The sequence below is a fragment of the Natator depressus genome, chromosome 2, assembly GCF_965152275.1.
Source record: "Natator depressus isolate rNatDep1 chromosome 2, rNatDep2.hap1, whole genome shotgun sequence".
Lineage (NCBI taxonomy): Eukaryota > Metazoa > Chordata > Testudines > Cheloniidae > Natator > Natator depressus.
Window position 1 is genome coordinate 89,394,910 of NC_134235.1, and position 24,684 is coordinate 89,419,593.

The 24,684-nt window shown below is 41.0% G+C and overlaps 1 protein-coding gene across 1 annotated transcript in view; it reads left to right on the top strand.

The window, feature by feature from the left end:
* Positions 1-24,684, top strand: part of CEP192 (centrosomal protein 192) — a 211,938-nt gene that overhangs the window by 95,627 nt on the left and 91,627 nt on the right. Inside the window, 11 exon segments of the mRNA XM_074943491.1 lie at positions 3,566-4,655; positions 4,754-4,880; positions 6,355-6,529; positions 9,864-10,764; positions 13,460-13,608; positions 15,907-16,137; positions 19,152-19,277; positions 19,720-19,863; positions 20,463-20,526; positions 20,886-21,025; positions 21,132-21,224. Of these exon segments, the coding sequence (XP_074799592.1) occupies positions 3,566-4,655; positions 4,754-4,880; positions 6,355-6,529; positions 9,864-10,764; positions 13,460-13,608; positions 15,907-16,137; positions 19,152-19,277; positions 19,720-19,863; positions 20,463-20,526; positions 20,886-21,025; positions 21,132-21,224 (3,240 nt within the window).

Consider the following 24,684-nt stretch of genomic DNA (forward strand, 5'->3'; position numbering starts at 1 on the left):
TCTGGCTTCCATCAGGCTTTTTATTCCTTGCAGAGTGACACCAGTAGTCCTTCTAGTCCTGAGTCTCGCCAAAATCATCTCCCCTTTAGTGTCCAGTCCTTCACTGGACCCTCACAGAAGTTATCCAGTTTACTGTTTCCAAAGAGACAGAATGCATTATGCATCCATTCCTGTTAATTTGGCTGCAGACCCACAATTTGGTTTAATACACAGCATTGAGATGGCTTTGTAATAAAACAAAAATAAGTGTATTAACAAAGAACGTAGGTTTAAGTAATTACAAGGAAGAGTGAAAGAGGGAGGAAAGGTTACAAGTAAAACAAAACATGTTTTCTAGTGACTAAATCTTAATTCTAGCAAGTTACAATACTTAAGCAGTTTCCTTACTTACATCGTTATCAGCATCCCTCCTACTCTAGACCAGAAGACCCAACTTTCATTGATATGAAGGATGCTGCACCCTTCATCCCCTCAGTGATGGATGACAAAATGGCTTTTTGCCTTTGCTGATATCTTCCCAGATCATTGACCCTGTTTCAAGAGATAACAAGGCTTCCTGGGGGTGCAGTCTCCATCCCCCATTGATATTAAGTGGTCATCTTCTCCCCACTTGTTTACCTGATGGCTTTGTTGACCTTGCATGTAAATGTGCTTTTCATAGTCTCTGGTCACACTTTGCTTAATTTACATTGGAGACAGTCAAACCTCCCAAACAACATTCCTTTGTCTGGGATAGGCTAGGCGTAGGCATTGCCTGTCAAACACTTCAAGACCATATTTCCAGCACACAGCTATAATTCTTTATACACCGCCCATATATACATAACACAGTGTTAAAAATGACCAGCATATTATCAGTTGGCATATGAAACATTACATGATGCCTTTTTAAATAGAGATTATGAGACCAGTGAGTTGGGGCAATGAGTGTATCAGGCCTGCTTCAAGTTATGTTGTGGTGTGCCCTTTGCCAGTTTGCAGAGGGGCTACCTGAGTCACATACTTATCAATGAAACTTGCGTTCCTTTTGGCCTCACCGCAGCCAGAAGTGTAGGTGAGCTTGGAACCCTAATGATGGATTCACCATCCATTCGATTAGGACAAAGTCTCATTATGACTACATCTGAATTTCGCCCCCAATGTACTTTCGGAGTTCTGCTTAAACCAGTCAGTCCACTTACCTGTTTCTTTTTTCTGAAACCACATGGATCTGAGGAGGAGAAGAGACTTTCATTTCCACCTGAAGTAATGTAATGAGCATTGGCTTTTTACCTAAACAGGTCAGAATCAATCAGAAAATCACCTAGACTGTTTTGTGCCATAGCAGAACAACTCTAAGGTCAAGCTGTATCTTCCCAGAGGCTCTTTAAATGGATCTCTGGCTATTTCCTACTTTGCTGCCAGCTGTAACATCTTTCTCCCCTTATCTGGTAAGGGCTCATTCTATAAGAGCAGAAGCAACATCAGGGTCATTGCTTCAGGATATAGCTTTACTTGATGATTTCAAGGCAGCTATGTGGAGTTCCATCCACACATTCATAAGACATTATGCTCTTGTTCTGGACTTATCTACTGACTCATCCTTTGGGACAGCGGTCTGTCAAAAAGTTCTGCTGCCTGCATCCTGCCACCCTTCTCCTACTTTAATACTGCTTCAGCCACCCACAGTGTAATTATACATAGGAAACAGCACTGAAAGAAGAGAAAGGTACTTACCTTATAGTAACTGGAGATTCTTCGAGATGTGTGGTCCCTGTCTGTATTCCACTACCCACCCTCCTTCCCCTATGCCTCCAATCATTCCTGAATTCACTGCAGAGAAGGTACTGGAGAGGCAGTTGGTCTACTCTGCCCTTTATACTTTGAGGCATGAGGAGAGCAAGGGTGCACCTGTGGACCAGTGGACACTGTTTGCAAGAATTCTCTGTTTCCAGGTACTTGAAGTGAATATGCACCTACAATGGAATACAGACAATGACCACCCACTTCCCAAGAACCTCCAGTTACTATAAGGTAAGTAACTTTCTTTCAGGCAGGACAAGAGGTATAAAGAGGCCTGATGGTGAGTAGTATGTATTCAGAAATTGGCTTCAGTTAGGGCTCTCTTTATCCAGAGATTCTCTCTTTATCATGTTTGTAGCCTCTCCCCTCTTCCTTGTAAACTGGCATGTTTCTGTCCCAGTCTCCATTATCTTAATCCCGGTTTCTTATGTTGAATTCATAGGAGGCACAGAGAGGATGTTCTTTAACTGTGGTGGCTTCTGTACTAATTCTTATAAAACTTGCCGGCTTGTTGCTTTCATTAGCTCTTTTCTAGACACTTTCTGAAACTCTTGTGAAGTATGGATCTAACTTCTTATGGTATTGATTTTTATAAACAAACTAAATAATGTTTGTGCCTTATAATATATTCCAAGTCACTTGCAAAAATTATAACACTCCTGTAGGCAGTGATGAGCTTCCAAAATCTTAACTGGTTCCCTCCTCACCCCATGAGAGGGCTGTTGCCCACCCATGTCCCCCAGGATCCCTGCCCCATCCACCCCCCACCCCTGTCCCCTGACTGCCCCCAGAACTGGGCAGGAGGGTCTTGTGGGCCACCGTAGTGGGTGCCCACCCCTAGGAGCCAGAGGCACCTGCTGGGGGGCGAGGTGTGGAGTCCCGGAGGTGCAAACCTGGGGCAACTCCCAGAAAGCATCCGGCAGGTCCCTCTGGCTCCTAGGAGCGGGGGAGTGGCCACTCCCCCACTGATCATATCAAAAGTGGCGCCTTAGACACCGACTCCATGGGTGCTCCAGCCCTGGAGCACCCAAGGGGAAAATTTGGTGAGTGCAGAGCACCCCACGCCCGGCCCCAGCTCACCTCCACTCCGCCTCTGCCTCCTCCCCTGAATGCACCACCCTGCTCTGCTTCCCCCCCCAATTCCCGCAAATCAGCTGTTCGGTGGGAAGCCGGGGAGGGCTGAGAAGCAGGTGGCGGCTTCCTGCTCAGGCTGAGGGTGGCGGAGGTGAGCTGGGGTGGGGAGCGGTACCCCTACCTCCCCCTCCTCCCCCCACCCCCCGAGTTACCTGCTGCGGTGCTGGCGGCCCTCCTCCCGCCCCCCTACCCCAGCTCATCTCCGCTTCCCTGGGCCTGAGCTGGAAGCCGCGGCCTGCTTCTCAGCCTGCCCTGACTTCGTGTGCGAACAACTGATTTGCGGGAACCCTGGGGGGGGCGGAGAAGCAGAGTGGGGCAGCGTGTTCAGGAGAGGAGGCGGAGGCGAGCTGGGGCCGGGGGTAGGGTGGGGAGCTGCTGGTGGGTGCTCTGCACCCACCAAATTTTCCCCTTGGGTGCTCCAGGGCTGGAGCACCCATGGAGTCGACCCCTAAGGCACCACTTTTGGCCGGTTAAATTTAGAAGCCCTTTTAGAACCGGTTGCCCCTCGTGGAACAACCGGTTCTAAAAGGGCTTCTAAATTTAACAACCAGTTCTAACTAACCGGTGCGACTGTGCCTGTAGGAGGCTAAGGCTGAGTTATTTTTAACTAAAATTTGGGTTAAGCTTGTATTTAACTTTTTCATTTTAGGAAAGACTTGATAAGAGCAAATTTGAAGACAAGCTGCCTGATTTCACAGATCCTATCCTGAGCATAAGCACAATTGCTTCAGCTATTGCTAATGCATCTGCTAGTGCTGATCCTTTCCAATTAGCTGCTATGATAATGGCGCTTTCAAATAAAAGTAGAGAGAAACCCTTCCTTCCTGAAGCTGGTAAAGATACAGACCTCTCCTTCATTAATCAGCCTTTATCCAGCAATGAAGAAAAGCATAATGCTTTTAATATGGAGAAATATCTTAAAAAGACTGAAGCGGCTGGGCATGAAAGTGAGCCTGAAAACTTTACAAGATCTGATGTATCTGTCCACGACCTTATTTGGGATAGCTCTTTACCGTATACACATAAAAGTCAAGATATTCAGGCAGCAGACTTGCTAAATAGTAATCTTCTTACGAAGCAACGAGGAGGGAAATGGTTTCTGGACTTTACGGAAAGCTTTTATGAAGAAAATGGCACCCAGGATTCCTCTTGTGCATCTAACTTTCCTGAGAATAGAAAGAAAACTGTAAACAGGGCTGAGCCTTCAGAAAAATCATCTGATTTGATAACTGGTAAACATCCACAGCCAAAGAGAACTAGCGTTACTTCAAATGTACTAGATACAGAAAAGATATCTAGTGAAAACGAGACACAAGGATTTTTGAAAGTTCCTGCAACAGAAAAGGAGATGGTGTATATAGGCAAGGGTGCTTCATTAAAGCAATTTGCTAGCCAAACCAATAGCCTCACAAACTCACATATTAACTATTCCAATGAAAATAAAGGAACAGCTCATCGGGTGATGAACAACATTGTTCCTAGATCAAGTAATGACTCAGTGAAGAGAGCAACTACAGAAAGCACAGTGTCAACCAACAGCTTAAAACTTGTCCAGCAGCCTAGTATTCCGTTACCTATAAGTCATACCAAAGCAAAATCTACACAGAAACTGAGCAAAGATGAAGAGAGACAAGGTGGAAACATGCAAAAAAGAATCAGGGAGGCTAGTGCTACTTGCAATAATTTTGTAAAACACGTGACTTTTGAAAAGCCTTCTGTGACTTCCCCGAAAAATATTGGTAAGTAAATGTATAGCCTCAATCCATTTCTTAAATGGCCCGTTTTGAAAATAATCTTGTTACTTTAATTGTGCTTAAAGGGTTTATTCTGTTAACAGATCAGAAACCCACGTCTTCTGAATGTGATTTACAGTCTTCAGAGGATGAACAATATAGCTTCAGACCCTCAACTTCACCACTAATTCATTCTTCTCCCAGCGAAGTTTCTGGAACAACTCTTTCAGGGTAAACTTTTTTGATGGGGGAGTGGAGAACTAACATTTCTGTATACCCCTATTTATGCTGTATTTTGAGATGCCTACCTGAAAAGGTAATGCCTGAACTCAATTTATTGTAGGCTCTTGTTTCAGTAATGTCTAACTCTAGTATCCCTCAGTTATAAGTATTGGTAGTTTTTTTTCAAATATGCAAGTGACAGGAGCCTTGAGCAATAGTTGTCTTCATGTATTTCCCTGCTGGTTTGAGCAGAAGATCTCTGCTTCAGATACCAGCTTAAATTGTTTTGTGGCATTGAGATGAATGTGGCAGTTCACACTTCTCACAGGTATTTTTTTCCAGGCTAACTCAAGCAGACATCACTGGATTGGTTGTAGTTTGTGGGCTTTTAAAGTTTTATTTGCAACCATAAGGGCTGGAAGTTTTTTGTTTTTTTTTAAATGACAGCTCAGGTTCTAACAATTGTGAAATTTAATTGGGATTGTAGGCCTGGACCTGTAATACCGATGTTTAATTTGGCCCTGGTGAATATATAGTCGTAAATTAATATCCTGACTCATAGCTCATGATGATAAATGGAACGTGGCCCCCTCAACAAAACAAGTATGACACCCTTACCCTAATTTTCATGTTTTCAGTTACTCTTAAACAGTAACTTTTATTTAGAATTAAAATGTTGTACATGCTGTTAATTTTCAGAATTATGGGGCATGCAGCTTTCTTCAGAAGCTAGTACGCAATTTTGGATGAATAATCTATTTTATGCTGCTTATGTATTGCAAGATGTAAAATGTATAGCTTTGGGGTATCTTGATAAATAATAGTATGATAAAATTATAGGTGACTCCTTTATATAAAAGCTTTCATAGTTGCCCCTCCCTTGAACTCTGGAAGGGTGTTCTCCATGCAGAAAATGTACATTTTGGGTGTGAAGTAAAAAGAGATGTTGGATGCTCTTTGGGAAAAATATCTACTCCTGTTGATCTGGATGTTGAGAAACGCCATATGGTGTTAAACATAACTCAAGAAATACAAACCTGCTTACGTGAAGCCCTCTTCATGCCATAGTAGTTTACTTTTTAGTTTTAGATTCTTAGACCATTTCCATAACCATAGTATCAGTGCGCCCAAGCTTGAGTTTTATGGCTCAAGAAGTATCCTTGGCACCCCAAATGAAGATCCTATTGAAATTGGGGAATTGTGCATACATGTCCAAGGACAGATTTTGGACTGTTAACAGAAATCATAAGAAACAGAAGTTTTACTATTCAGAATCCTGGTGTTGATTTAGGTATCTTTTGGTGGTTGACCTATCCAGTTATTTTTCAACAGTAAATAGTCTACAGATTGAATTGAACAAAGCAGCTAATTAAGATAATTGAATACCTAAAAAAGTGGTTTCTAACATTTAAATTTTGATTTTGGTGGGGATGAAGTGCGAACATACAAGTTAATATTGACATACTTTGCATTTCCTCCTCAGATCTGAAGCGGATTCTCCTTGCACAGCACCTTCTCTTCAGAGATCTGCCTGTAATGATAGTACCTTAACTCAGTCAGTATGCTCAAATCCTAGCATGAGTCGACTGACGTATGTCTCTGCAACTGACAATACCCTTAAGAATATAGCCATCATACCTAGTGCAGCGAGACATGAGGTAAGATAGTCTTGATCTCTATCATGTATGTACAAGTATTTTTAAAAAAAAATCATTAAATTGTCTTTGAAATACTGAACATTTTTATGACTGTCTGCAGTTTAACGTTTGACAGGAGCTTTAAAATATAACTTGAATGAAAAGTTTGTGGCAATTTTTATTTAAGTGAATAGTTACCTTTTACGGAATCAATTTATCTTTAAAATTGACTTGTTGAAAGAGTTGCCCCTTTTTTGCCTCTACATTCATTAAAGGAAGCGTGAGGCTTTTCCAGTTTTTTTTTTTTACACTGGGGAAATATCAGGTCTTGATTTACCTGTTGGGTGCCCTTCTGAGAGTGGAAATCATGAGAAGAGCACAAAAGACTAAACCCTGAGCAGTTAAATGCGGAAGGTATTTTAGTTATTGTCTGAAATTGTTTTTGCTAATATCTATTTAATTCAAACTCTTACAAACGCTTTGGGTAGATGTACACTGCGGTAAACCCCATGACACTGACTCTCTGAGCCCAGGTCAGATGACTCAGAGTCCTGGGGCTCAAGCTGCAGGGCTAGACAATTGCAGTGTAGACATTTGGGCTTGGGCTGCAGCCTGGGCTCTGAAACCCTACCCCCTCGTGGGGTCTCCAGAGCCCAGACTCTAGCTTGAGCCTGAAGGTCTACACTGTAATTTTACAGCCACCATGAGCCTGTCCCAGCTGATCTGGGCCAGCTGTGGCCATGCTGCTGGGCCTTGATTGTAGTGTAAACATACCTATAGAAGAGAAGTTCAGAGATTTAACACCCCGGCTTTTTCAGTTGAAGACTGAGGATGCTCCAACTATAGTTTTCCAATCCTTTGAAAAAATCTACCAAACCAGAAGAAAATTCTCATTTTTTAACTTTAAAAAACATTAAACAGCTTTTTAAAAATAAAAACAAAACACAACAAAAAATCAGATTTTCATGAGAGTTATAAAGGCAAAACACACTTCCCCATTTGCAGGTTAACTTTGATACAGTTTCTTATTTCTTGAGTCTTTGAGCCTCTGTATGTGGGCACTACATTGAGCAAATGATGCATTGGCAGTGTTTCACAGCAGAGTTTTGATTTATGTTAGACTATTTTTCTCTTAAATGTAAACTCTCTTTCATGTGTTTCCATAATTCTATTCCTTAAACCATTGTTCGGTAAAATCAGCTCATCTTGTCTGTGAGCAAGCATACTTTTCAAGTGACTGCCCCAACAAAATGAGTTATTTTAGTCCTTACCTCCTGGACTCTTGAAAGTATCAAAGTATTCAGTCAACACTATGGTGTGAGAAACATTGATCTTGGTTGTAATTTTGAATTTTTATCTAGTGTTCATCATGCTAAGGTCCACAGATATGCAACAATGGGTACTTCACCCTGTTCATAGCATGGGAGCAGAACCAGCCAGACAACAGAGGAATGCCTCACCTCCTGAAATTTTCGCCACTTTTATTTGTCTCCAAGGCAGGCTTATCCAATCCTCTCAGCTATAGAGCTTTTCTGATAGATGCCAGACGTTGACTTCAAATTTCTAGCTAACAATTCGGCTAATTTGTAATCATGTCCCAGACCTGTACTTGGCTCTTAGGAAGTGTTTCCTCCCTGCTCAGTTCTCTCTTCTCAGTCCTTCCCTGGCTGGTGCTGCTTCAGGGTGAGAGCTAAGCTGAGAGCCAAAGATAAAAGGAAAAGTCTGTGTCCCCTTGCTCTTCCTCTACTTATCAAGTGTCTCATTGAAGCTTGGCCTTCTCTGTGGGCAAAATATAGTTTCCATTTAGAAGCCTGGTTTAGGCAGGGTCACTCTAACCCCATCTCCTGGCCAAGAAGGGAGTTCGGCAGGATTAGAAAAGCCAACTTCAATGCAAGCAGCGCCTTCGCCCCATCTTTGAAGGTATTGATGCCAAAGGGCAGCACACCAGATGGAATATTCCAAAATCCCTGGAGCCCACACCAGCAGTCATGCTCTTGATTGCAAAGCTCAATTGCCTCCTCCCCTCTCTTATCAGGCTGTGGTGGACAACAGTGGACGCAGCATGAGCACTGCCAGCACCAGAAAGTACAGTAAGGGATTTTTGGGTCCAGCTATCTACTTGCTGACACCTCTGTCAGAAGTCTCCCAGGGGTCCCTACTCATATTCCAAGATGGGGGCTTAATATTCAGTTAAGGTGGAAGTGGCCTATACTCAACAGTTGACAAAAAGGGGAGAAGAACTTGAATATTCAACCCTTCTTATCAACTCCTGAGAATAGGCCACTTCCACCTTAATTGAATTGGCCTCGATAGCACTGACCCCATCGCACCACTTAGTAAGGCAACTCCCATCTTTTCATGTGCTGTAATATTTATACTGCTTACTGTTAGTGTCTAAGGTGCCACAAGGAACTAGTTGTTTTTGCTGATACAGACTAATATGGGCTACCCCTCTGAAAAGTGATCATCCAGAGTCAGATAAACTGACATTTAAAGATTCAGGTTTATTTAGTTAGGGGAACCTATCCCTTGCTCTGCAGTAGAAGAAACTTTGGGATATTTATTAATTAATTTATTTATTTTTATTTAATTAATTTAGAAATGCAGTTAGCACAATATATACTTTAGGAAAGTGGGATGGAGTTACACTAGCCATGGAAGCTAACTTAAATGGTGGGAACTTGAGGAAGTGGGGCATTCCTCAGCAACTTACAGGTGTAGTTCTGTCCCCAAGTTTGAAGCAGGTGGAAGCACCTACTGTAATTGATCTGTGGACCTTATTACTAGAAGAAAGCGAACTTTCAAAAATTTGGTTAAACTTTATTATGTCAAATGGCCCTGTAGATCCTTCCAAGCAAAGATTCCTGATCCACTTTTTGGTATGTACCAATGTAAACCCTAATTGTTTTCCTATAATTAGGTTAGGCAGAATTCAATGTTTACTTTTTATAATTTTGATAGATAATATTAATGGTTATTTTAAGCTTTTCCTCTCCCCCTCAATTTTTATCTATTTTTAAATTTTCATAGTGGCTGGAAATTATGGTGAGGATATCAGACAATTATTTAATGACAGTAGATGATGATATTCAAAGTCAGCTTTATAACTGTTAAAACAGTGTCAACATCATATGTCAAAATATATAAAGTAAATATCCGTATACTCTAGTTTTCAAGCAGCATTTTTCTTTTTATGCCTATCCGTAAATTTTGATTTAGGGATGGAAATTTTTTTCATCAGTTTATGTACAGTGAAATTGACATTTACTGACCTTTATGGATAAAAATCTCATCCTTCCAAGCCTGCCTATAACTTGTAATATTAATGTGTGATATTTAACAACTTCTGTTCTAGAGTAATAATGCTAGTGAGTTGAGCACAACAATAATTCGAGCCAGTCCAACTCCATTAGTAGAACAGACTACTGAAAAACCTGAAGACTTCTCATGGCAAAGAAATAGAAGAGGAACATCATTAAACACTAGTCAGAGGAACGTGAATAAGAAATCAGAAGCAAGTGATTCTACAGGTACTAGCAACAGACTTGAAGATTCAGTACCTAATCATAAATTGTCCAGAGAGTGTTTGCCAAGAAGTGAAAATGAGTTTACATCTAGTCTTCCAAACACAGCATCCAGTCAGAACGAAATGGGACATGTTAATCCAGCTTTACCAAGCAAGTCATGTGTCCTTCAGCCATTATCTGTTAATGTCGATACACCTGTAGCTTGGCAGGATTATACAAACAAAACAAAGAAGCCAGGATTATCCTCTTTAAATATGGTACCCGCATACAGTGCATTAGGTGTTTATATTCCATTAAATCAAAACACGTGTGGTGAACAGTATATTCCTATTTCAAGTTTCAAATCCCATGGATCTGCCTCTGAGACTCAGACAGAGTCTTCTGCAATTCCCACACTACTTACTGGACGCTCACTTACAACAACAGCATTTGCTCAACAATACCTGGGAAACATGCAATCAAGTGGAAGTGTTGCTTTGCCTCAGTATGGTGGCAGCTGCACCAGTTGTTGTCTTCCAGCAGGACTTCCTTTTTCTAGCATCCCAGCAGGACACATTCAGAATTCAGTTACAGTAGGAATTCCTTTAGGTCCGAGTGTTGGGCCTGGATTGTTGGGTACATCTTCCCTTTGTAATCCACACTCTGGTTCCTGGAACCCGAATATTTTAAGTACAGAATCGCATTTTGGGCAATCTAATGGAAGTAAGCGGTGGGAGCCATCTGGGTTTGGTAAGTTTTTTTTTTTTTTTTTTTCTTTTCTTTTCTAAATGTCATAATTTTGTTTAAAATACTGTTGCTGATCAAAACAGTTTAAAATGGTAAATCATAAACTTAATGTACCCCAAGAAATAGAAACTTTGTATTTCACTGGTATACAGCTGCAGCTGTCATCTGGTTTGTTTCATATACACTGGTTTTATTCTTTCCCTCTTTATTTAATTTTTGTATTAAATCAACATTTACTTAAATAGTATCTCTGAGACTGATACTGTTTTAGTCATTAGAAATACTAGCATTCTTCTTTCTAGAGGATTTGGTAGGATCTTTAGGGAATGTGAGTGGTGACATGATGGAAGAAACCTGTACTGCAGTACTTCCTGTTTCCAGTTGAGTGAGTTGGAGATGGTAAGTCACACGCCATCTAAAATCCAAGGCTCTGCATCCTGTTCTACTCCCACAGGACATTAAAAGTGCTGTAGCTCTTGGGCTTTACCCTCACTTGCTGTCACTGCTCACCTCAGCCAAATATTTTCCTCTCCCTCAAGCAAAAAATAATTAAGTCCTGACATCCCATTTTGAAGAAGAAAAAACTTTTGTCTTTCACTGTACTTTCTCCTTTGCTATTGAAAGCAGGAAATGGGAGCTCCTGACTTCGTTTTTGCATACCTTCTGTTGTTTCTTGTTTCTGACCTGGCTCCTCTCTTAAAGAGCATTAGAGGCACGTGAACACTCGACACTGAGGATATTTTAATCTCAAGCATTTCCATTGTTTCTGTACGTCTTTCTCTGGTTATGTGCTTTCTGAGATGAGATGACCGAAACTAAACCCAGTATTCAAGGTCAGGATGTGCCATTGATTTACCTCTGGCTCTGCAACCCTTGCAGTATTGTTTACTTTAATACAGGCTAACGTAGTGACACTTTTGACTGTTGCTCCTGAATTGAGTAAATACCTTAATTGAGCTTGTTCACAATCCCTTGGTCACCTTCCTGAATAGTTAGTTAAACTTACTAGCCATTGATATTACTAGTTCAGTCCGTTCCTTCCAAAGTCCATTATGTAAGTCTTAGGCAGATGCACAAAGTGTTGATACATTCTGTTGTCCAGATTCCTGGCATTGTGAGGCTCTTCTAAAGAGATTCTAACTCTGGTATGGAATTGGCTCACCTAAATTTTAACATCTCCATAGTCAGTCCCTTTTTTTATGAATTTAATTCATTTATACTGATCTTAGTATAGATCTCTACCTTAATGTTACATTAATGGTGCTCATTTAATTTAATTTTCCTTTTAAGAATGGGAGAATAAGGATAGATGGCTTCTAAATACAAGCATGTATTTCAGCTAAGGCAGCCCTAAAATAAAATTTATGGTTGTTGCAGGCATACAAAAAATGGCGATTTCAGACCTACTCAACTCGTGAACAGCTTTAGTGTTAAGTTCTGTTGTAATAGGAGAGGTTTTTCAATTTAATGACACAAACCAATGTTTAATTTATGTAGTGTTCTAGAACTTAGTTTAACAGTAGCAACCTAAAGTCAGCAGTCAGTTTTGTAATAAGTTATGACTTCAAGTAAATGAGCCTGTAAAGGAGTGGACTCAGCCCCGCGGTGCCTCCTGCTGGTCGTTGGGAATTAGCTTTTTTTTTCCAACCTGGAGCTCCCTCTACAGGCCGGTGATCCACCCAGCTCTGGCCGTCATGTCCTTCACAGACCCTGGTGCCCCTTTCTCTGGGGTTCTGCCCCCTGGCAGTACTCCCACACTCTGCCTCTGGGTCTCCCCTTCCTGGGGAACCCCAACCCACTATCCCCACCTTGCCTAAGTCTGGGCTACTGTCAGTCATCACCAAGCCCCCACTCCCTGGGGCAGACTGCAGTATAAAGGCCACTCATCATAGGCAAGGGGGCTGGGACCTGTTGCCTTCCTCTGCCTCCCAGTACCTCTATGGGCCTTGGACCAGGCCCTACAGCCTGGGGAGTTGCCAACCTGGAGCGCCTCTGCTCAGCCTGCTCCTTCCCCAACACTGCACCACCCTCAGTACCCTGTCAGGCAAGCAGCCAGGCCCTGCTCTCTCCCAGCCTGGAGAGAGACTGCTTGGGCCTCTGGCTCACAGCCTTTTTATACAGGCCAGTGGGGGCCTGATTGGGGCATGGCCCTGCTGCTGCTGCTGCTGCTGCTTCCCCAATCAGCCATCCCCAGCCACAGCCCTCTCTAGGGCTGCTTTTAACCCCTTCTATTTTAGGAGCAGGGTAGCCACCACGCTACAGAGCCTAATGAGTATTATGATGCTGGATGCTTACAGAAACACCACATTTCCTGTAAGGTGTACATAATGAACCCCATAGTTACTATTTGATGCGAAACCTTAAACTGCATACAGTTCAGCTAGTAATGTTTTTTTTGTTGGCTCGAGTAACTGTATTTGGCGCAGTTCTCTTAAACATCCTCGTTTTTAAGGACACTAGAATCTTGAACGCTTAACTAAAATGCTCAAGTTCAAGTTTATGGGGAAACATTCCCAGGAAATATCAGACCAGTGTTAGTAATGCTTGAAATGAGGGTGTATTTGTCAAGCCAGGTTATGAACTATTTTAACTCCATGACCAATTTGATAGTCTGCTTTAGTTACCTTTATCAGGGTGCTCATGATAAAAATTGTAGATACTAATATTGGTAATTAATAGAAATGGCTTTCTTTCATAGGACATGTGAGAGTACCAGAAGAGCTGAAGTTCCCTAATGCTTGTTGTGTAGGAATTGCATCACAAACTAATCTTGGTATTTTTAATCCAACTGAACGATGGTTGCAGGTCAGCATTGGAATATTCAGTATTTCAATTAATGGAGAAAAGGTAAGCTTTTTCAGTATAGCTTTTAGTGTACAGTACAATATTTAAAGTGCTAGGGACAGTGACTATAGAGTCCTATGAACTCTTAAACTCTTTCTAAACTCGTCCCCTCCTGCAGTTTTAATGCATCAAAAATTTAAACTCCATTCCTTTCCTGCTATTATGACTCAAATTCCAGTGGAAAAAAAGTTTTGTGGTTGGCTTCTTCCACACTAGTTGGTGCTTATTTTTTTTCCTTCTCTTAGCATGTAGCCTCTACTACATTAGTAGTTTCTTATCAGCTATGAACTCATGATCCCAACTTAAATCCCTGCATGGTAGGTGGTGCAAACATCTACCTACCAAACTCACCAGAAATTTGTTATTGCCACGTCTACAAAAGTTGCTATCACTGGGGTGAAACTTCCAAAACATCTCACTGATGGGTACTTTAAGAAGAAGAGGCTGCATAAGCCCAAACATCAAGAAGGCGAGATCTTTGACACCGAGAGAGAAAAATATGAGATGATAACAACACAAGGCAGACCAGAAGACAGTGGACTTGCAAATCCTGCCAATAATCAAGAAGGTGCCTCAGCTCCGTGGCTACCTGCATTCTGTATTTTCTCTCTCCAATGGAGTTTAGCCTCACAAATTGGTGTTCTAAATTTTCTGAAAACACATTAAAATTGGGGAAAAAACTGGAGGGGGAAAAAAAACAAAAGCTGGCTGATACTTAGTACAGCTTGAACATTTGAAACCAGAACTGGTAAATATTTGAGTTTTATGTAGCAGCTTACTCTTCTTGTGTACTCTGCTCTGGAACAGCCTTAAGATTTTTTTACTGTGTAAGCTATATTACTTCATTTTGTAAAACTAGTTCTTCATATACAAAGTCTATAGGAGTAGTGGAGAACAAACACAAATATGTTCATGTTGCAGGAAACTGAGGACGTAAAACATTCCTTCTTCTACAGTAACTCCTCTCTTAATGTTGTAGTTATGTTCCTGAAAAATGTGACTTTAAGCGAAACAATGTTAAGCGAATCCAGTTTCCCCATAAGAATTAATGTAAATGGGGGCGTTAGGTTCCAGGGAAATTTTTTTCACCAGACAAAAAACGATATTTTTTTATATATATAATACACATACACAGTATAACTTTCAAACAGTTTAATACTATACACAGCAATGATTGTGAAGCTTGGTTGAGGTGGTAAAGTAAGAGGGTGGACTATTTGCCAGGTAAGGCCTTACTGCTAAACGATGAACTGGCATTCGGCTGAGCCCTCAAGGGTTAACACGTTGTTAATGTAGCCTCACATTCTACAAGGCAGCACAAATGGAGGGAGGGGAGACAGCGTGGCAGACAGACACACACCCTATGTGTGGGGGGGGAGAGAGAGATGTGCATTGCCCCTTTAAGTATGCTGACAAACATTCTAAGTACATTGCCTTTAAAAAGATCAGGAAGGTGAGATAGCAGCTGTGGCCAGCTCTCTCTGTCCTGAGCTCTGTTGTGTCTCCCTCCTGCTCTATATGGAGAAGGGGTAAGCCCGGGGGGGGGGGCAGCAGTAGGGGGAAGGGGGGACACCTTCACATTAGTCCCCCTCTTCCCCCCTCCCCTGTACAGCAAGCAGGAGGCTCCCAGGAGCAGCTCCAAGGCAGAGGGCAGGAGCAGCACATGGCAGTGTGGGGAGGAACAGCTGAACTGCTGGCAATTGGTAGCTTGCTGGGTGGCTGCTGCACAGGCAACTTAGGGGAACAGGGAGCTGATGCGGGGCTGCCGGTCCACCCTGGTTCCAAGCCCCCACCAGCTAGCTCCAACGGGCTGCTCTTCCTGCAAGCAGTGGACAAAGCAGGTGGCTGCCAAACAACATAAGGGAGCATTGCACAACTTTAAACGAGCATGTTCCCTAATTGATCAGCAACGTAACAATGAAACGACTTTAACTGGGACGACTTTAAGTGAGGAGTTACTGTACTTGTTCTATACAGTCTTGTGTATATTACAATAAGCTACAGGCCCTGAGCAGGCCAGTGATCTTGGTTCTGTACAAACTGGGGGAAGGATTTTTCCAAAAACTGAAAATATAAAATTCAAATGATGCAACAGTTGGATGAGACAGACACATGGGGAAACGGGCAGGAGAAGGTAACATTAAAACCATTAAGCAAAAACATGATCAACAAGTATCAGTTTACCACCTACCAAGCCGTTGTTAGATAGCTTTGTGGGCATCATCTTAGAGGTAAGTCTTAAGGGTGGAATACTTTGCCTTTTTTTACTTTTGCGGAAACTAACAAGGCTTATTTTTTTAGATGGATCCTCTGAAATATCAGTGTCTAGTGTTCAAGAACAAAACCATCATAGGACCTCATTCTACAGAAGAGCTGAAAATACTTTTCTTACCTTGTCATCCTGGAATCTTCCAGTGTGTCCTCAGTATTTCATCTTGGCCGGTTTCTGCAGATACTGAGACAATAGTCCAGGCAGAAGCTTTGGCAACTAGGGTAGTTTTGACAGCAGTTGCTGAAAATCCTAATCTCAAGGTAAGAAGCAGTTTGTTATATTGAACGGGTATATTCTTATGTGTTTGCTTTTTCTAAATAGTTAAAAACTATTTGGAGAGCTCAAGATTACTTTATTTTGAAAGGAGATGAGGATACTTCATGTAAATGACAAGGTACCCGAGGTATCAACTTTAACCCAAGATACTTAGCAAAATTTATTTGCGGAAGGGCCCCTATATGGGGCATTGGAGACTACTGCTTTATGGGTAATTGGCATTTTGCCTATGCTAAGGGATGGTGCACAGTTTCTCATTTCATTTAGTCTTAATAGTTGGGTGGCTAAAATATGAGGAATAAGTTTTCTTATTTGAGTAATGGTCCACAGAGATCCTCCTTTGGTGCACATACTCTGTTTGTGAGATTGGATTTTTTTTTGGCCGTGTGTGTGTGTGTGAGTGAGAGAGAGAGAGAGAGAACCATTCTTGTGCCGTGGATGCTCATATGCTCCCCCACTTGGGCCCTTTACCCTTCATCAAGCTGGTCGGTGGTTTCTACTAACTTCTGAAGAAAACACTTGATCTAACCATGCATTCCTGTCTAATGCTGGTTAAAACAAGGAGGCAAGCCTGGTTTTGAAAACAAAAACCTATTCTGGAGTCTCAACTGTGGCAAATTCTTGCTGTCTCAGGAGCTGATCAGTTGGTCCTCGGTTCTACGCTGTCACTGAAGTGTTCCTGTTGGAGTCTTTGTGAATTTGAGTGAGCAAGTCAGTTCCTTGACCCAGTTAAATTGTCACAAAATGGGTGATGTTTCTGGTTCTGTGGTTCCAGTCCTAATGCCATGGGCATGCTTTCAAATATAGCTGCTCCAGCTTTGTATACTTGCCTGTTGGTCATGCTGCTCAAAGCTCTCTTGCCTGTCTCTGGAGTTACTAGTTCTCTTTTCCTCACCTGTTGCTTGGAAAGTAAGTTTGTAACCAGGAATAGTCTTTGGTTGCCACCATCACTCAGATTGGAGGGTAGTCATGACTAATTTGTTGCTTGGGGTACAATTCCATTGTGGCATAAGTATGCTGATCAGGAGAATGTTCTGCTGCTTACTAGGAGTCATTTGTTAGTTACAACTTGCATCTTAAACTAGGGAGAAGCCAAACACTGTCATATATTAATCAGGAACCAAAGAGCAGGGGATAGTGACAGAGGTTTGTTTAGTACTTCGTAAGCAAAGATCTGTTTTGTGTTTCTCTGAGCCAACTTTTCTGCCGAGGTTTTGAAATCCAGGATACAAGCAGCTGAGCTGTGGCTAGTACCACCTGGAAAAATGTGAAAAGACACAACTTCAGCACTCTCCTGTCTTTCTGCAGTGGGGAACTTCAAGGTGGATAAAAGCTTTCAAGTAAAATGTGGAGAGGATGGGGTGAGAATGAGAGGCAAGCTGCAGACTTTGCTGGCCCCTGAAAAACCTCTAATTCCCTCCTTGACTTTGACTTCCTGTGTTTGCCTTCAAAGATAAAGTCTGAATAGAATCATCCTGTGGTAACCCTAGATACCCACAAAGGGCCATGGTTTGCTGGAAATGCTAAATCTCTATGGATACAAACTTACCCTTTCTGGTCTTCCCATCCTCCCCAGCTATACCTTTTTTATGTCATCAAAAAGATAGAAATCACTTAAGCAAAAAGATAATTCTTGATGTTGAAAAATTTTGAGCAGGTTTTTACTGTGCTCATAGATAGGAAGTCTAAAACTGCATATTTCATTCTTGGTAACCTTCAGAATCTGGTGAATAGATTCAAATACCACATTTAAGATGATTGTTTTACAGGATTGTATGGATAAAGGCTTAGGGTCCAAGTGGCAATGCACGTTCTTCAAAGGGCCTGAAGCAGAGCTTTATGTTCTGAGTCCTCATTCAGAAGTGACTTATCTTGCAAAGTGTACACTCTGTTCTCCTTTGGTCATGCATTCTAGTTCTTAAATCCATCCTGTCATGTTCTCTTTGAACTCTTGAGAGATTCTCCGATATCTACTTCATTCATGTCTGTTTGCTTAATCAGAGTGGGGAGTTACAAACACTCTACCTATTTCATCAAGATGTGGAACATGTTTGATCACTATTTCATTTCCGGGTAGTACTTTTCAAAATATTCACAAATGTGAGCATTGTCAGTCTCATTCATTAGAGAGCTTTTCTTCATCCTGTCTGCACCTGCTGATTGGAAGACTTCTTACCATGATCTGTACTGCACAGAATGACTCTAAGGAATTCTGTTGAAATAGCAATTATTTCTTATGTATCTCTTCAGCTTCTCAGAGATGGATAGCATCTCTTTATTGAAATAAAGGTTTTAAGGTCACTAATGGGTAGCTATTCAAAATGTAAGTGTACATTAATAAGTTAACAAAAATCAAAATTTGCTCTTCTGTGAATACCTCAGTGCAGCATGTAACTTGGTTCAGTTCTTGATATTACCAGTACGTGAACATTATATGTATCCTTTCATTCCTGTTTAACAATCTTTTTAGCAGCCTATTAACTAACGTTCTTAGTGTAGTTCTCAGAAGGTTCAATTTTTGTTTCTTCCCTCAAACTGTCCTCCTGAGATCTCACCTGTAAATCAAGTGAGTCTTGAAGAAAGGATAATACTAAGTTTTTGATTAAATAAGCTGATTTCATGAAGTGTTTATATCAGACAAAACACACTTCTAAAATTAAACATCAGGTTTGTGTTCTCCGTGAGATGTGAATTCTGCATTTTTAATGAGCTGCTTCCACAATGCTGCTGTTTAAATTCCTGTGTCCTGATGCCCAGCCTGTTCCTCTACTGCTGGCCTTGTGTGCTTTACCTTGCCTACCCCATAGAAATAGATTCAGGCTCAAAGTGTGGGAGACAGTCCATCGGATGGTGCTGCTTGTTAGTGTGAAAGCCAACTTCTCACTTCTGACAACAGGGGAACTCCATTGTATTGCTGGGTGCAGAGAGGCAGAGACGTAATGTAGAAAAGCATGGTCCTTCCCTCAAATTTATAAAGGCTATATCTGTCTAATATCAGGTGGAAGCAGGAAAGACAGATGGTCTAGATTTTGGTGACCTGTCATCTGGCAGCTGGAAGGCTCTCCCACTAAAACTAATCAACAAGACACATGCTTCTGTGCCCATCAGACTTATTATCAAAGCAGTAAGTACATTAAGTTATATATATCTAAAGGTGGAATCAGAGGACTGGAAGGGACCTCGAGAGGTCATCTAGTCCAATTCCCTGCACTCATGGCAGGACTAAGTGTTATCTAGACCATCCCTGACCGGTGTCTGTCTAACCTGCTCTTTAAAATCTCCAATGATGGAATAAACTTTTCTGTAACACTAATTCTAGTAATCAGTGTTGATAAGGATGAACTTGTCATGGGAGAAGCATATTTTTAATGTATCTGTTATGGCTTTTTTCCTGTATTGCTAGAATATGTTTTCACAGAAGGATAATTTTGAATGATCAGTTCTGTGACACCCTCAAAGGCTATACCCATACCTAGAGATGTGTCCTCAAAACTTCCATGTCTATAAATTACTTTTGAAAATATGGATCTTAATATTTCATTTTTAAAAAGCGGTTTCATTGACAGAATGCTGTAGCGTGGCGTTGTTTCACATTTTCCAAGGAACCAGTTAATACATCTATTGAATGTTCACCTCAAACTGATGCAATCTCTCAGCTAGCAGCTCCATCAGTTGTAAACCATGTGATACATGCAAGTTATGATGGACAAGTAAGTAGCTCATAGCAATATTAGTTTTTGCAATTGTTTCTCTAAAATGATTCTAGTTACAGATAACTGAATTCACACTAACTGTTTGTATGAAGGGTAGTGATGTGATCAATATTGTTTTCTTGTTGAGTTCATTTTGGTTTTCTGGTAGTGGGAGTGATCAGCCGGTAGTTTAACTGTAAGAGTGTTTTTGGGTGGTGGAGAGGGTAGGTAACTTTCATCTTCATAATTTAAAATATTAACTAAAAATCAAACTACTGAGATTTTCCAAGAAAGCAGATTCAAGATTATTCAGCGCTTTTACTTTACTGTTTAATTCCCTCTTACACTCCAGGTATACTAAGGGAAACCTGGATAGCTTCTCTGTATATTAGCTCACTTTAACTAAGAAACTATTTTTTTGTAACCTATAAAAGGAGCCTTCATAGTAAAATGCTCTTTGGTTGTTTTGTCTTAGAAACACTGCTTTTCCGGATTTGAGTCTAGACATTTAAAGCTTCAGTATAATGAATGTCTTGTTCACACTGTCTATTGGACAGCTTAAAAGTTGAAATTTTCAGTAGATGTGTGTAAAGTATCAAATATATTCCTTTTTTCAGGATCCTGAAAGCTTAGTAGTGTGGGTCCTGTTCCATGCACCAAAGAAACAAATCTCTCTTTCAGGTATAGTAGTTTGACTTCCATTGTAACTACTTTTGTGTGTTACAAGTTTCCTTTAGGACTAAAAGGATAAGTCACTAACGTAGATGAAACATTTCAGTAGCTTTTTTGCTCTGGTGCCGTAATCTGTGTACGTCCATCCTGGCATTGACAGATCAGTTTTAATACTTGAATATTGTGAAATTAAATACTCAAAATATAAGTACAGTTCTAACTTAAGTAATTAAGGCCCCCATTACCATAATAACCACTTCAAAATAAAATATTGAGCTTCAAGTTGGTTTTTAGTTCAGGCATCAAACTCCAAGAATTTTGCAGGTAAAAAATGCTTGACATTCTTGTTGAATTTAAAATCCTTCTAGATATCTTGGGTCCAGCAGATGAGTTCTTAGCAAGAGTTGATGTAGAGGTTGACAGTCCAGGGCCTACTAGTGTGATAAAAAGTATTCCCCTAAGAGCAAGAGCTGGAACAGCTAGGATACATGCTCCGAAGGACTTACAGGTATGCTACAAAAAATTATAATTTAAGTATACTTTAGCTTCTTTGCTTTTGGTAGTTCTGCATTCTTTGTTGTAAAATACAACCACTTTTTTTGTTTGTTTTTAAGGCCATGTGTTTGTCTGCTAGTGTGGGTTCTTCAGCCAAGCAGCAACTGCCTTTAAAGAATGCTGGAAATATTGAAGTCTATTTAAAAATTAAGGTAGGGAGACTTCTTACTTTTCTAAATAGTGGTCTTAAAATCATTGGCTTTGTGCTGCCTGCGTTGCATTGAAATTAGAGCTGGCCTCTGGAAGCCCCACAAACCTTGCAGTCCGGCTGTCTCTCTGGTTTTTTGGAGGGACTGTAGCTGGCAAGGGTGTCCTCCATATTATTTTTTTAAGTAAAGTTTCCTGCCGCTTTGTTAGAAGAAGCCTTGAAAATTAAATCAGTCACTAGGGTTGGAAGTTTATTGTAGTGGTTTTTGTTCCCTGAAAGTCATAGGCTATTCAGTCACTTCTATAATTGCGTATGCGTGGCTTTGTGAGTATGTCAGTACTAAATAGCGAATTTTGTGAGTTTGCAGCTGTAGGTGGTACAGAGGCTCTGCGTGTCCAGTGCAGGGTTGATTCACTGCATCACACAGTCAGAACTCTGAGTTGGGCCAGGCAGCCACAATTAGGGACTCCGGCCCTCTGGTTGGAGCGGAGCAAGTGAAAAGTCTGTAGCTCTTAGCCTCCTGACTGGGGCTGACAATAACATGGCCCTCGGGCGAGGCAGAGCAAACAAAAACTTATCTCAGCAATCCCTGACGGTAATGCATAGTGGCAAGTGCAGGGTGGGGATAAGGGCAGGGCAACCTGGTCCAACCCAGGGCCCTAAGAAGCCAATCGCCTTATTAAGGGTCAAGTGGCGGCTCCCAATGTGTTCCCTGCATCACTTCCTACCCTTAAGCCTCCTGCAGGGTTGTCCTCCACAGGCCGTGGCTTGGCATCTCTGTTTGCCTCTGTCAATAGGGGATCTCCCATAGTGTAGTCAGGGATACCCTACTTTGCAGTCTGGAGATCTGACAGTACTTCAGAAGGAGTTGGCAGTGCATGTCCATTCTCCTCCTCAGCGAGCTCAGAGTGGAGAGAGCTGCTTCCTTTTATACGCTCCCTCCACCAGAATCATGTGCAGCAATGTTGAGGGTCATGGCCACTTGGGCCTACAGTGAGTGATGAACTCCTGCTTGCCCAGTCCGGGGTTGATACACCCCGTCACACCACTCACACTATGCTTCAAGTTTCTTCCCCAGTTAGTTTCTGCAAGTGAGTCTGCTTTTTTTGCTCAGCACCCAGTATAGTCTGTCAGTATAGAAGGTGGGTTATCTACAGTAGTTGCATGAAACAGTGTTGAGTAAATGTGGGATTGAACAAAGGTTTCCTTCATTCTAATTTGTATTCAAATATTGACTTATGGCTTTGATCAAATCATTTAAGTTTTCTCTATCTCAAGTACAAGGGATAATAGCTTTATTGGAGAGTTATTTGGATGACTAGTTAATGTGCAGTGGATATCTCTTTGGAGATGAGAGCTTGGGGAGAAAACCTAAGGGCAGAACAAAAGTGGATTCAGGAAAGGAAAAACAGTAATACTAGAGCGAGCTAAGAGTTGGACCATCTAGTATGGGATGAATATGAAAGAATAAGGGAATGGGGATGTTGATTTAAAAGAGAATAGACGCAATAGGCAATGGAATATTGACATAGAGGCAGAATGAGTGACATGGAAGAGAGAATTTAAATAAAAAACAACAAAACCCACCATAAAATTGTTTGTGCTTTCCTGGTAGATGTCCAATATCTCCTTTCTGAAAGAAAGGGGTGGAATGTCTATCTTGACCACACTACTATTTTTATTTCAGTTTATGTACATTAACACAAAAATATTTAAATATCCCAAGGTGGTATTATAGCAAGAGATGGCTACCTTCATATGATCCAAAGATAATCAGACCTTCATGTAGATCCAAAGATAATCAGACCTCTTTAAAGCCGATGTGTGCCAAGTAATCTTTCAGGCTCAACAGAAGGATTGAATAAGACCCCTTTTTGTAGTAAGAACAGCTGTATGCTATGGAGCTACCACTCAAGGCACTAGGCAACATAGCAGGTCAGAGCTAAGCTATATGGAGTGAGTCGTTTTCTCAGTTAGACACGGTCTAGAAGATTTAATTGCACTGCATACGTTTTGGCATCAGAAAAGCATGTAGAAGGAGTTGAGCATGATGCTGAGAGGAATTAGAGAGAGAGCTTTGTGGGTGCAGAACTTGCTAGAGCGGTAGACTTGGATTACTGAGCAAGAAAGCTGCCTGCTAGGTTTTTTTCCTACTTCACTGAAGGAGACCGAACTTTGTATATATTTTTTTGTAAATAAGCAAGATTGCAGTAAGAATATATCTGTCTCATATCACTGATGTATTCTTATAATGGAAATAATCCTAAATATTAGCCAGCTTTGTGGGTCGAAAAGGCAACACTGTACTAGATTGTTAAATTAGTTGTCACGTTAAAATTGTTAATATTACTAGCTACACAAGATTATAATTAAATTGCAGAAAGACTTGATAAATAACCCAAAATAAGCCTGCACACATCTCTCCAGAAAACAGGAATTCTGTAGCCCTCAGACTATGAACTTACTTGGAGAATTACCCTTTGAAATGCTTTCAGCATTTTGGCAGTTATCTATAAAGCTATAGGGTTCCAATTCTATGCTAAACACCCGCTGGCAGCAAAAAATCGGTCTTCCCTTCTTTCCTGTCATGAGTCAGTTGATGTTGCATTTGGATGTACCTCAAATAATTACTTCAGATTTTTTATTAAAATCCTGGGGTGGTCCTGGACAGGCATTGGTGGTTTTGTGTGGGGAAAATTTTTATAGACCAATCCTACATATCAAGACCACTGGACCTAGTAGAAATGCTGCTGTGATACAGATTTTTAGTATTCCCAGCGTGCTAAAGCCCAGGCTGAAAAAAGTTACAAACAAAGCCTTGTGTTCTCTGTAGCAAGTTGTGATGAGGTTTTTAGGTTCTGTGACATGGTCTTGCAGAAGACAGAAAATTTTCATTTCATTGAAGGAAAAATAGTAAAAATGTAACTGAATAATCATCCCCCTATTTGTTATAGCTTTCAGCTGAACAGTCCTTTAAGATTAATGGAGTGGGTTCATGTCTTTTACAGCTATTTTTTCAGGCTGTCTACAAACTCAAGAAGACAGCACTGCATTAACTTAAATTTGGTTCAGGTTTTCTTCAGCAATGGTTAGAAACTTTTTTTTTTTTCTTTTTAAATGGAAACATGATTTCTGGAGCACAGCTTTGTGATGAGGTAGTTCTGTGGCAAATTCTGTGGCCCTGGAACTTCAGAATGCATGGGTCTCTGATTAGAACACTTGCTGTCAACTGTTGATAAATAACTTTTAAAACAAATCTGCCAAGAAATAGAACACTTGACTAGTTAATATACTGACCAATTTAGATAAAAAAGCTAAAATGAAGGCCCAGAGAAATTAATCACTACTTAACCTAACATTTCTAACTTGTAGATATTCTTCCAACTCAGTACATTTGAGTTGTCTTTGATATACACTGGAGGCAGCTGAAAATGTATCTATGGGGGTATGAGTTTGGCTGTGCC